General features: G+C 42.5%; 1 protein-coding gene across 6 annotated transcripts in view; it reads left to right on the top strand.

The window, feature by feature from the left end:
- Positions 1-13038, top strand: part of BPTF (bromodomain PHD finger transcription factor) — a 2119711-nt gene that overhangs the window by 766139 nt on the left and 1340534 nt on the right. For all 6 annotated transcript variants that reach the window (XM_069655028.1, XM_069655026.1, XM_069655024.1 and 3 more), the window contains exon 14: positions 8518-8642. In XM_069655028.1, coding sequence (XP_069511129.1) covers positions 8518-8642 — 125 coding nt within the window. The remainder of the gene's footprint in view (positions 1-8517; positions 8643-13038) is intronic.

Below are 13038 nucleotides of genomic sequence, written 5' to 3'. Positions count from 1 at the left end.
CTTACGAAACATGCTTCTCCAATACCCAAAAGACTGTAGACCTTTTGTTCTAACTGGGCTTCTCCATCAACGAAAAGAAGTCCAGCTTAGACCCCAGCCAAATCAAACAATTCCTAGGGGCTCTAATTCGAACAAAGGACGGCCTCGTCTTCCCCTCCAACGAGAGGGTCCAAAACATGCTGTTTCAGATCCCCCATTATGTGGCCGGTCGAGAGGTGACGGTACGCAAAGCAATGCGCTTGCTAGGAATGATGGCGTCATGTATTTATTTGGTACCTGCAAGAGTGGCTCAACAGCCAGTGGTGTCAGGCCAGCGGACAATGGGACGATCTAGTGGTGGTCTCGCAGGCCTTGGTTCTCTCGCTATGGTGGTGGACAAAAGAAAACCTGTTATTAGGGAAAACTTTTGCCACACCCGCAGTGGAAGCCATTCTAACCACAGACGCATCCCTTACAGGATGGGGGGCTCACCTATCCCATCACACTGCTCACGGAGCGTGGACTCCGAGCTTAGCATCCAAGCATATAAACCTGCTGGAACTACTAGCGGTGTTCAAAGCACTGAAAGCCTTTCAGGAACACCTACAAGGAAAGACAGTGATGGTCCTCACAGACAGCACCACAGCCATGTACTACCTCAACAAGCAAGGGGGCACTCACTCTCCAGGACTGTCCAAGCTGTCCCAGAACATCTGGAAGTGGGCTCTCAAACACATGATGTTCCTACTATCACAACATGTACCAGGGGAACTCAATCTGCTAGCAGACGAACTCAGCAGAGACTTCCCCCTGCCCGTAGAGTACGAATGGCGGTTACAAGAAGACAGTGTCTTCGATGTCTTCACACAGTGGGGTTTCCCAGAAATAGACCTGTTCGCAACTCTGGAAAACTCTCAATGCCAAGATTACGCCTCCAGATACCCCCAGAACCAGTCCAAGGGGAACGGTCTCCATGGTCAGGGAAATTTGTTTACGCTTTTCCCCCGACTCCCCTTCTCAACAAGATAGTGCACAAGATGCACCAGGAACAAGTTACCATGATACTGGTGGCCCCTATGTGGGCCCAACAGCCATGGTTCGCTCACTTGTTGGAGATGTCTCTATCTCCTCCAGTAAAACTGCCCTGCCCGTACAACATGCTGTCACAAGACAGGGGCAGGACACTGCAACCATGCCCTCAGACCATGAACTTAGCAGCCTGGCTCCTGAGGTCATAGAATTTGGACATTTACAACTTCCACAGAGGTGCATGGACATCCTCAGAGAGGCCAGAAAGCCTAACACTCGTCACTGCTATTCTAGCAAATGGAAAAGATTTGTCATCTGGTGTAGAGGGAAGAGTATCAACCCCGTTGACTGCTCTCCCACACAAATTATTCTGTACCTGACCCATTTACTGGACTCGGGTCTAGTATTCAATTCTATTAAAGTACACCTGGCAGCGCTTTCTGCTTACACCACTTCACAACTCAAAGTATCGTGGTGGAAGATCCCAGTAATCAAAGCCTTCATGGAAGGGGTAAAGAGAATACACCCTCCAATAGCAAACCCAGCTCCCGGCTGGGATCTAAATGTGGTACTCACCAGGCTCATGGGGTCACCCTTTGAACCCATGCACAAGGCAACTCTTAAAGATCTCACTCTTAAGACTGCTTTCCTAATAGCTATTACCTCCATTAGGAGAGTAAGTGAACTACAGGCCCTTTCGGTTTTAGACCCCTTTGTAACAGTTCACAAGGATAAAGTGGTTCTACGCACACACCCAAGGTTCGCACCGAAATTCATCTCCAAATTCCATGTCAACCAGTCTATAGAACTACCAACGTTCTTTCAAAATCCTTCAAATCTAGGAGAAAAAAGTCTGCATACACTTGATGTGCGCAGAGCTGTCATGGAAAGAACTAGTCCACTGAGAAAGACTAATCAGTTCTTTGTCTCGGTGGCAGCAGGAAGAGAAGGAGATGCAGTTTCAAAATCCACTATATCTAGATGGATTGTACAATGCGTCACTCCCTGTTACACTCTTGCTAAGAGAGAACTACCCTTCAAGCCAAGAGCACACTCTACTCGAGGCACTGGGGCATCCATAGCATTCATTGCAAATGTTCCCCTTGAGTCCATCTGCAAAGCGGCAACCTGGAGTTCTGTACACATCTTTACAAAACACTACTGTCTAGATGCCCACTCTAGATCTGATTCCCAGGTGGGACAAGCAGTATTAAGACATCTTTTCTCTACTGTTCCTTCTCACAACCCACCTCCAACTCCGGGTACTGCTCGCTAGTCTATGCACAGCATGTGATTCTAAGCAGATTAACAAACATCAGAAGACAATGCATTACTTACCGTAAAAGCATTTCTGATGGTTGTATCTGCTTAGATTCACATGCACCCACCCTTCCTCCCCGCTCGGATGGAAGGAACATAGAGATCCTTTGCTATATCTCTCTATTCTGTACTCACTCACGTCTAGAAGGCTCCCTCAGGGCAGAAAAATACAAACAGAGGGACCTCGACGCGTGAGGGATTATGGGTACAACGCACGTCACTATAGGGATAGTGTTACAGACACGCCTTGTCGACGTCCCCTTTTCGACTATGAAAAACAAAATGCAATACTCCGCAGTGACCACTGGATGTCGGACCTATGCACAGCATGTGAATCTAAGCAGATACAACCATCAGAAATGCTTTTACGGTAAGTAATGCATTGTCATCTGATTGGCTTTGTTATATTGATGATATTTTGATCATATGGACAGGGTCTAGTAGTTTGCACTTACAGCTCATGGAATTGCGCAACACACTTAATAGGTACTTAAAATTCATTCATACAATCAGTGTGGTTGAAGTGAATTTTCTGGATATATTACCATTTATTGTTCCAACAATTCTTTCTTTTGGGTCAATTTTTACGACTAAGAAGGAATAGTAATACAATACAATCTTTTACGACTGAGGCTTCCCATTTGACTATCAAATTACAAATCAGAAGTTATCTGAGGAAACTAGTAAAACAGTCTATGAAGCGTGCATCCAATAACAACCTTGATGCATTACTGGATGAAAATACCAAAATATAACAGACTTCGGAGAAGTTTGTGTTTGTAAACACTTTTACTAACATGTTTTATAAAACCAAATCGATCATTACCAAAAGTGTTTCGACAAGACAATGTCACTGCCATTGGTTGCATATAAGAAAAGCACCAACATCAGAAACTTGATTATACAGATTGACATACTACGGTATGACAAAAATCTAAGACCATGACAGAATTGTGGGGCCTTACCCCGATTATTGGACACCATATGATTTGTGTTCGGTATTGGTGATTTGACCTATGATACACAAACTGAAGAGATGGGTCTCACCGACCTGTGGTATTTGACAAAATTCACAAATTGTAATTCGACTAGCATCATATATATGATTAAGTGTCCATGCAACATGATGTTTATAGGAAACACCAATCGCAAATGCAAACTCTGCATAATCAAACATAGGAGTTGTCTTCTTAATCCTATTGAAACTACTCTATTATGAACCATTTCATGATTCAGGGTCACTCCCATACAGATTTGAGATGGGTAACACTTATGAAAGTAAAAGGCCATTGTTGTATTTCCATCAATCGTAAGTTACTACAATTGGAACAAAAAATAATGTTCGTAACTTGGTCATATCAAGAGAGTTAATGATTAACTCAAATGGAACCGTGCTTAATGATCTGTGCAATTGCTAAGGGTAGTGTTGCCCATATATTGACAGACTGTTAGGGAGAATTCTCATAAATGTCTGATTTCCCTTACCTAATGAGTCCCTCAGCAGCTTTGCTGGATTTCTAGGATTTATTCTTTTCACCTGGTAAGAGTGTGCACCTTTTTTCCCACTCTTACATGTTTTCTTCTGTGTGTTTTCACTTTTTGTGTGATCTTGAACAATGGAGCCTCACCTACTCCATGGCCTCATATTTTTCATGTGTGTTACACAGCACCTTCAGTGCAGTGACACAGGGTTGTCTTTGAGACTTCCCACTGACTCCATTTTCTGGGGCGGACTACTGTCCCCCAGAAAAGGTAAAGTTGCCATTAACTTTATTTTAGTGACTTTAAACCACAGACCCAGTGCACCCCATCTTACATGGAGTATTGGAAAGGGTTAATTCTTATCCTTTTTTGTCTGTCTCTTGGAGCATTGTTTTGCTTCCTTTACATCAAGACTTGGCTGGTGGCAGTGGTAACTACCCTAACTTTTCTACCGCGGTTATCTTATTAAAACGTGGTATTGTTTTAGGCTATTATATTAGCCTCGAACATAAACCCGCTTGACCAAATACATTTTATTTTGGCTCCGGATTGGTTTATTCGCCATTTCTTTTTGTTAGTGTTTCTCGTGTTTTTCTCTGCACGCCAAACCGGGGATGATTCCTTTGTTCGCCGTCTTTTCACAGGCTTCTGCACAGAAGCCCTACTTAAGGCGCCTGAAAGTCTGGGTAGGCAGGATGTGAGGGAGGGATCTTCGGACCCTGGCCATGGATTCCCTTGGTAACCCAAGTCGCACTCCTGTTTGGCTAAGGGGACTGTCCTTGCCAGGACAGCCACCCTGCTGCGTGATTGACAGCCAGGCTGTATGAATGGTGGAAAACTGCATAAAAAGAAGGTCTCTGGGACTGGAAAGGCAGAGTCGCCACTGGAACGAAAGAACCTATGAGGAGCTGATGGAAGAGGACCCCTACAATGACTGAACCGCCAGGTGAAGCCCTGATGCAGGTCCGAATATTCAGAATCCGACGACTGAGATGATCCTCCATGAAACTTCTTCGCTTCAGCTGGTAGGACCAACCAGTTCACCCAAACTGCAAGCCAGAATTCGCTGTACAGAGCTACAGTGGACCGGATAGCCAGGAAGGTCGGACCCTGCTTGGGTTTTAAGGAGCGCACCTTTTATTTGTTGTTTTGCTCTGCTGCTGGTTTCTTCCCTGGGCAGTGCAGGACCCCCCACTCTTCCTACTTCGTGTCAGTCCGACAGTCGCTTCCGGAACTGTGAGCCTGCAGGAACTACCAGGAACGTCCGCCTCAGCTACAGCTTCCTCTCCATTTCAAGGTACTGTGCAAATCTGGTTGCTCGTTTTGTTCAACTAAGGTGAAAGTATTTGAAATCTTTCTCCAATCCGAGGGATTGTCCTTCTCTTCTCTTTGAACTAATTTTTCTATCAACCAACCTCGTCCGGACACCTTGCCACGAACTTTACCGCAAACTACCCTTAACTTTGTGATCTTGAGCAAAAGACTTTTGACCCTTTGACTTTGGCCTTAAGCCTTTTCTACCTGATTTTATCACTGTAGCTCCTCTTGTTCAATTACCCTGAGTACTTACCTGTTGGTTTGATTTAATTTCTAATAACTTTGTCTTTCCCTCCCTTTTAAATTGCTGGAGTGCCATTTTGCACCCGCTTGATTTTGTGAGCTTAACTTGTCTGGAATTTAAGGGAAGTGGTATGGTGTATTAAGAGTGATTTTTGAACTGCTTATAGTGTAATGTTATGCAACTGAAGAGTGAAATAAATGTATATTTTTTTACTTGAAAACCTTGAGTCAGTGTTTGCCTGAATCATAGTAATTGCTGTCCTTTGTGTAACTATCTGATACTGCTCACTTACTCTTGAGATAGGTCTGGCTGCTCCACTACTGCTACCACTTTAACTGTGTAGTACAGGCTTGTACCAAAGGTGAATTTGTACTGTCACTTGTAGTCTTAATTGTGTGTGGTGTTCCCAAAGAGTACTGCATATAATTCTGCCTAACACAGACCAATATGTTGCATCTATTATTGTGTCTGGTATGGTGGTTTTGTTAGACTTAGGAGTTATAACCTGCTCTGGGCTGAATGTCCTCTTTGCTTTAGGACAGTCAAGGCATCTTCTCCAGTTTGATGGTTAGTTGCTGAAATCCTCATCCACCTCTCATTCTGCACTATTTCTAACTTTATTATTTTGCATCAGAAAAACCTGGGCGCTGGTCCCATTTAAAACAAATTTTTTAAAAAAAAGAAAATTAGTTCTGTTACTGATTTTGTTAAATAATATTGTGATCAGAGCCAATTGCAGATCAACCCTTCCTCTAACTGGTAATCACATCTTAGCAACCTGCATTAAGATTGATGGTATTACCTCTGCCGATGGTTGAGACTGTATTACTTGTAAATACTACTCGTATACAAATCTTTTCCTCTGGCCTTAATTTACGGACACACACTCTGTTGATTTGCGATTGGGTAGGTTCGCTGCAGAACTTTCTTAAATCATAAAGGGTATATCGGACATCCTGTATCTCCTACAGTGCATGCGGATACCACTATACGGTAGCCCAGATATGGGCTCGAGGACTGTATTTGTCTGTGTAGTTTATTTGAAAGACCCCTCACTACATTTTACAACCCACTAACTACTAAGTATTTTTCCAGAAACATCACTTTGGGAAGATTGATGAAAAAAACCGTCACCTGAGTTTCTTAGTCTACATGTATAACATAAAGTGCTAATAAAATATGATAATACCAGAGCACTCAATTCAAAGCCTCTCCTCCATTACACTTAACGCTCCCCAAAAGACCAATACAAGAATTCCCCAGTATGCTCACAAGATTATGTAATAATGACCATTTATGTAACGCACAACACATACAAAGTTTATTTCTGAGGCTAGTGATTCTGCTTAAATTCACCCGCTTGCATAGGCCGCCATCTACTGTTTGGCACAGGCTATTAAATCTTGTTTTCTCCGATTGCATTTATTTCATTTATATAGCGCACAAAACCTGCAGGCATGAAGACACCGGTTACAAGCAGGCAAGGTTGTATAGAATAGATGGATACATAAACAACCTTTTGAGCAGGAACAGCAGTCCATGTGGGCCTCCTTTGAGAAAATGAGTCTTGAGTGTTTTGCAGAATGCCCTGTAAGAGTGTTTTTGAAGCAGTTGCTGTGAAGCTCAACCCTACCAACCTCTTTAGCCTGAATCTAGGCGGGATCAGTTGATGGTGCCGGTAGGTCTGGTAGATTGTGGCATGGTGAAAGTTTGTGGGAGGTATTTCGGGGAAGTATTTGCAGTGTGTTTGTGAGTGATGGCAAGGGTTTTAAAGGTGATGCACTTGCGAATTGGGAGCCAGTGTTGTGCATTTCTTCTTGCTGACGAGATGGGCTCTCGTTTGGAGATGAGGGCTGCTTTGAGGGCATTGTTTTGTATAACCTGAAGCCTGCTAATGTTTATTGCTGAGGTTCCAACAAACAGCATGTTGCAGTAGTCCAGCCTTGAGCCTATTGGGGCATGTGCAATAGTGAGGCAGTTGTTAGTTGAAATAACGGTCCTGCAGGCATTGTGGTGTAAGCTGCCAACAAAGCAATAGCCTTAACCTGTTTTCTGAGCGACAGTGTGGAGCCAAGGTAAACGCCAAGGGTCTTGACCTCCTGTGACACAGGGATGGTGGTGCCGTTGATGACAAAGGATTTGTAAGCTGGGTCAAGTTTGTTCAGTAGAGATTGAGAGCCGGGTATAAGGATTTCCGTCTTGTCTTTGTTTTGGCATGACATCTGTGGCCATCCAAGCTTGGATGGTTTGGAAGACAGAGAGCAGAGATTTACAGTCAGTGGATTTTGAAAGTAAGAAATCGCTGTAGGTGTTTGTCACATTGTCCCTATTCTACCTGTACAGGAATGCATGATAAATCTCACAGCAATGTTCTCAGGTTTGATACTTTCTGCCGTTGGTTGGCCGTAACATGGAGAAGCTGGAGAAAATGTAGTCGCTTGATTCTAGATCACTTTGTTGGGAGTAATTTTTTAATCTGCAGCAGAAGTCTTCAAAGCCTTTCATCGAACACTGCTGAACTGGTGTACGGGTGGGGTAGTGTGTGGGGGAGGGCTTTAACTTTGTTATAAAACTCAATCCATTCGAATTGAGATTTGCACCGCCATTCCTTAACCAGGAAGTAATGGAAGCAATAGTCAAGGGGCCTAGGGCAGGGGTCGAAATTAAGATTAGATAAGCAGGAGCTTAAAGCAGCTCCTGGGTATCTGGCGTTAGCTAGTGAGCAGGAGCTACCACTGCAGAACCAGGAGCTAGTGCTTTTTGTTATTCCCTGGTCTCCCTCCAACCCCCTTTCTTGTCTTGTGGCGCCTGGAAGCACATGTGTATAGGCTCTATCCAAATGTCCAATAAATACAAATAAAAAAAGTTTGTATAATAATTGACCTCGGGAGATTTGACCATCGGGAGAATTTACCTAATTTAAAAGGTCAATTGGGACATATATGCAGGGTGAAATCCCCCGCAACCCATCTATTTTGCAAAGTTGCACCGGCTTTCTGACTTTTGGTTAAATACACTTTTTTTACAGGAATTATATTGGTAGTGGCTGTCAGTTGATAGAACATGTACAGCAAACATGTTTTCGATCAATTTGATAAATTGCTTTAAATATAAATGTTAATACTTTTTTTTGGTGCTTGTTGCAGGTATCGTCTTCAAACTGTGAAATCATTAGCTGCTGTGAGTCTCATGCTACGATTACTATGGGCATGTTTACGGTGGGATGATATGGCAGCCAAAGCCCCACCTGGAGGTGGGATGACCCGTACTGGTAATATTTTATTTCTTGATTGCAATATCAATTTAATGAAAAACATTTCAGTGCTGAAACAGCACACTTAGCCTAGATGGAATAATTCTGCTGAAGTAAATGTGTATTTAAACCTATAAAGCCCATGGAACGAAAGCAGCCTACGATTCTGAAGTGCTTAATTTGAGCTTTTAAAACTATTTTGGGTTAAAGTACCATTTTCTAGTTAATGTGGGTTTATCTAGACTCTTCAATACTGTACCGCCCAAACTGATTCAAACTGATTTATTTACTTTTGGTCTTCTTTTTTCACCATTTCTTTGTGGAAAGGTCCTTCTTGAGATTTACTCTGCACGCCAAACCAGGTTTGGTCCCTTTGTTCGCTTTGCCTTTGTAGGGATTCACGAGTGAAGCCCACCTCTGGCTCCAGGGTGTTTGGGGTGGGCAGGAAGTGAGTGATGTGCCCGAACTCCCTGTGCTCAGTCTCCTATAAGACCCAAATGCACTCTGTAGTGAATGGCTGGCTGACTGTCCGGCAAGGACAGCCACCTTGCTGGGTGACTGACAGCAAGGATGGAATGCATGGGGGAGAAATGAATAAAAGGCAAGGCTTTTGAGTCAACCACTGTACGAAGGAACTGAAGAAGAACTTGAGGAGGACGCCTGCTGCAACTTCTGGACCGTTGGTTTGCCTGGTGAAGCCCTGCTGCTGTGCTAAAACTCCAAATTCGAATATACAGAGAAGCCCCTGCAAGGACAACTTCTCCCCTTGATTTGGTGGGACCAATCAACTCCAAAGTAAGTCACCTGAACATCCTTTTTAGAGCTGGTTGAATTTCCAGAGTTGCTGCTGGAAACCGAATAGCCAGGGAGAGGAACACCAGATTGTGTGCATTGCTTTTAAGTTGGCCAAGAGCTCCAAGAACATCCTCCGGATTCCCAGGAAGCAGGACTGACCGAGCCTGAGCTCCCTCAACAGAGTGCGTGACCCCAGAAGCAAGGAAAGTCCATCTTGACAGCCAGTAACCGCGGTGTTGCTATTTGCAGTAGTTGCGAGGAGCTGAAACACTGAAGCGCCTCTTGTTGGAATGATTACTGGTTGCAAGCAGTGACAGTCCCATTGAAGTGCAGGAGTCCCCAGAAGTCCTCCTTCTTGTCCCCACGACTGAGGCCCAGGAACAGAGAGATCTGCAGAGCTGCACAGGAACAGAAGTAGTCATCTGCACTTTTTCTTCAATACAAAGGTACTGTAAAGTCTGAGAGAACTTACCTCTCATTGTAGAGTTGCTTTCATCTTCTACTACTCACAGGTCTAATCAGCTTGTGACCCTATATTTGATTATTCTGTTGTGCAAAGACTTTTCTACTTACCTACCATAGGTGCTTCATCCTATATAAGACTTTTGCCCATTGACTTTGGCCTAGCCTGTTATACTGAATGACTCGGCTTAAGGGAATCCAAAAGTATTTGCGTGCTTAAGAATGTGTGGTTTTTTGTTTGTTCTAATAACCTTTTCCTTTTACCAACTTCTAACAGTATTCTAAATGCCATCCCAAAAGGGTCTTCACTGATTTTAGAATATTAAGAGTGTGTGTTTTGAAGTGTATTTGAGTGTTACTTTTATATGGCTCCCTTCTGAAGAAGGCTTACTATAACTGACAAATTAATAATTGTTTGTTCCAGAAACCTTGTGTGTAAGTTTTTATTTGAATACTTGGCACTGTGAATCTCTGTGTAACTCCCCTACAGCTCACATTGACCCCTCTTGAGATAAGCCTGGCTGCTCAACACACTGCCAAACTGTGTAGTACAAGCTTATACCAAAGGTTGTGTTTCCTATTACCCGTAGCCAGAGTTGTTGTAGTGCACCCTAAAAGTACTGAATACAAACTTTGCCTAACACTGTTCTCCAGGTGTGGAGCTTAGGGAGACCAGTCTTTTGGCTGTGGGGCAATATGACCCACAAATGACTAAGAGAGCACTAAAGTGACAGCAGTTTTTAAATCTATATGTAAACTGCTTTAATCTTACTAAGGATTCCCAGTCTGACTGGCAATATTCAAACAGCGTGTCAATCTATGAAAGGTACCAATGCTGGAGAACGGGAGTTGTAGATAAGTAACATATTCCTTATATTTATCATTTATTTATTTTTGTATTTGTAAAACGCCTAGCAGCCCAAAGGTATTGAGGCGCTGTTTCAAGGAGGTCTCTTAGTTACATGATGAAAGAGGCAATGCATGGGTTACAAGTGGCATGTGCCTTACAGGGTGGACGTGCAAGCATTGGAAACAGAAAGGAGATACTTGAGATGTTGTACATTATGTCATGTTACGTCATACATCATGTGCTTCTTGGAACTGTTATTTATCAACAGTTACTAACATACCCAACAAGTCACAAGCATTGCTGCTATAAAGAGGTTTTCGAAATTCTGCTGCCTTCTTTTCTAACGTTACTTTTTCTGATTTTCATTGTTCACTGCACAGATCTTTATCTTTCTGATTTACTTTTATTAGCTCCACTACATTTAATGATGCCCTTGGATGCAACATTTATTTCCTAATGTGTTTGTGGACTCTTCCTGACAGCTAGTGTCTATTTTGAGATTTGCTACTCACACAAATGTGTTCCAACCTTAAATGTGTTTAGCCTTAGTTGAACATACTCTTTGCGTTGTCAATCCACACATTGCTACTTGATTTTCATTTAAAGTACCGTGTATCACTGATATCCCACACTTTTTAACCCATAACGTTTCCTCGCCTTATTTACTTCTTTCTTTTTGAAAACTTTATTTATATTTTCCAATAAAACATATAACAGGATCAACAATACGTAACAATTCTCAAAAGTTCTAACATTAGTATTTACAGAAAGTATAAACTATCAATGAGTAAAATTAATAATTCCTAAAAGATTATATACAATGAGAATATTAACAAACTTGCAAATACCCTATTGTTGTCAACCCTCTATACACAATTAGTAAATTTTTATAAGATCAAAAACCAAGAAAAAAAGAGGGAGAAAACATGAAGAGAGAAAGAAGAAAAGAGAACAGAAAAAAACTAAAACTAAGCACCCCACATAAAGCATACACACCCAACACGCAGCATGCCTTATATTTGTCATAACCCACATGAACCCACAGCTATCAGATGTCATTCACTAAACCCACTTCTATGGAACATACAAATCATTGAAGGGCGAACAGATATCCAAATAAATCTCTTCCTGATTTCTCCAATAATGCATATACTTTTCAAAATCTTATAACAACGGCATATCATTGACCCAATCTTCCACCTGTAGCTTTTTCCTAGTTTTCCACAATCGCAAAATTAGTTTCACTGTCACTATTAAAGCCTTATTAATCCAACACCTATACCTTCTTGCATCTTCCTCTATCTAATAAAAGAATCGTTGACAAAGGTGTCCTCGGAAAGCTTATAGACAATACTTTATCCAACCGATCGAACACATCCCCCCCATTAACTCATTGATCTTGAACAATTCCACATCATGTGAACCATAATTCCTCTTTCACACATCCCCAGCATACCTCACTTTCTAGGAGACCAAATCCATGCATACGCACCGGTATTCAGACCACCCCGAATTTTCTGATGCATTAAGCGTAAGTTCAAATCCAATTTACTCCTATAACCCACCTGTAGCATCTTCCCCCATTCGTCTTCCCAAATTGGGCACTGCAACTCATTTTCCCATTTTTCTTTCAGTCTATCCCATGACTTAACAGTATCTTCTTGGAGGCATTAGGTTGACGTAAGTGGATACTGCGCGTGGAAATGATTTCAATACTTTACATAAGACCGGTTCAGTTCCCAGTGAACCTGACAACATTCCTAGCCTTTGACCGAGAAGTATCTTAACTTCGTTATACCTAGCCAACTCCCTCATTCCCAAACCAAACTTCTTCTGCAACTCTAAAAAGGGAACCATCCATCCATCCTGTATAATGTCCTCTATCCTTAAAATACCTTTATCAATGCAACTACTCCAATATAGAGTTTTGTTTGCCAGCTGCAGACTAGGATTACCCCAAATTGAAGCCTTGGAATGCAAATAAATATTCTGATCATTATCTATCAACCAAGAAACTCGAGTGATACTTGTTGCATCTATAGTCTGCAATCTAACTCGTCTTAATGAAATTCTTTCCATCGAGTAAATATTGTCCAGTTCCAATGGGCGAACTATCCCCCTCTCAATTGTAAGCCAGTTCATCGGAGCAGTCCCGGATGCGTCCTTGGAAAATACCCCGTCACCCAAGGTGAGGTCTCGGCACATTCTGCAGATGGTCGCCAAATTCCAGAGTACCCAGCGTCTTCTGGCCTTCGACTTTTTGAGGTTGCTTGGACTCATGGAATCCTGCATTTTTCTGGTGCCAGA

The sequence above is a fragment of the Ambystoma mexicanum genome, chromosome 3q, assembly GCF_040938575.1.
Source record: "Ambystoma mexicanum isolate Mex_15411 chromosome 3q, UKY_AmexF1_1, whole genome shotgun sequence".
In the NCBI taxonomy this organism is placed as follows: Eukaryota; Metazoa; Chordata; class Amphibia; order Caudata; family Ambystomatidae; genus Ambystoma; species Ambystoma mexicanum.
The sequence above is the reverse complement of the archived record's forward strand: the minus strand, read 5'-3'. Positions and strand labels throughout refer to the sequence as shown.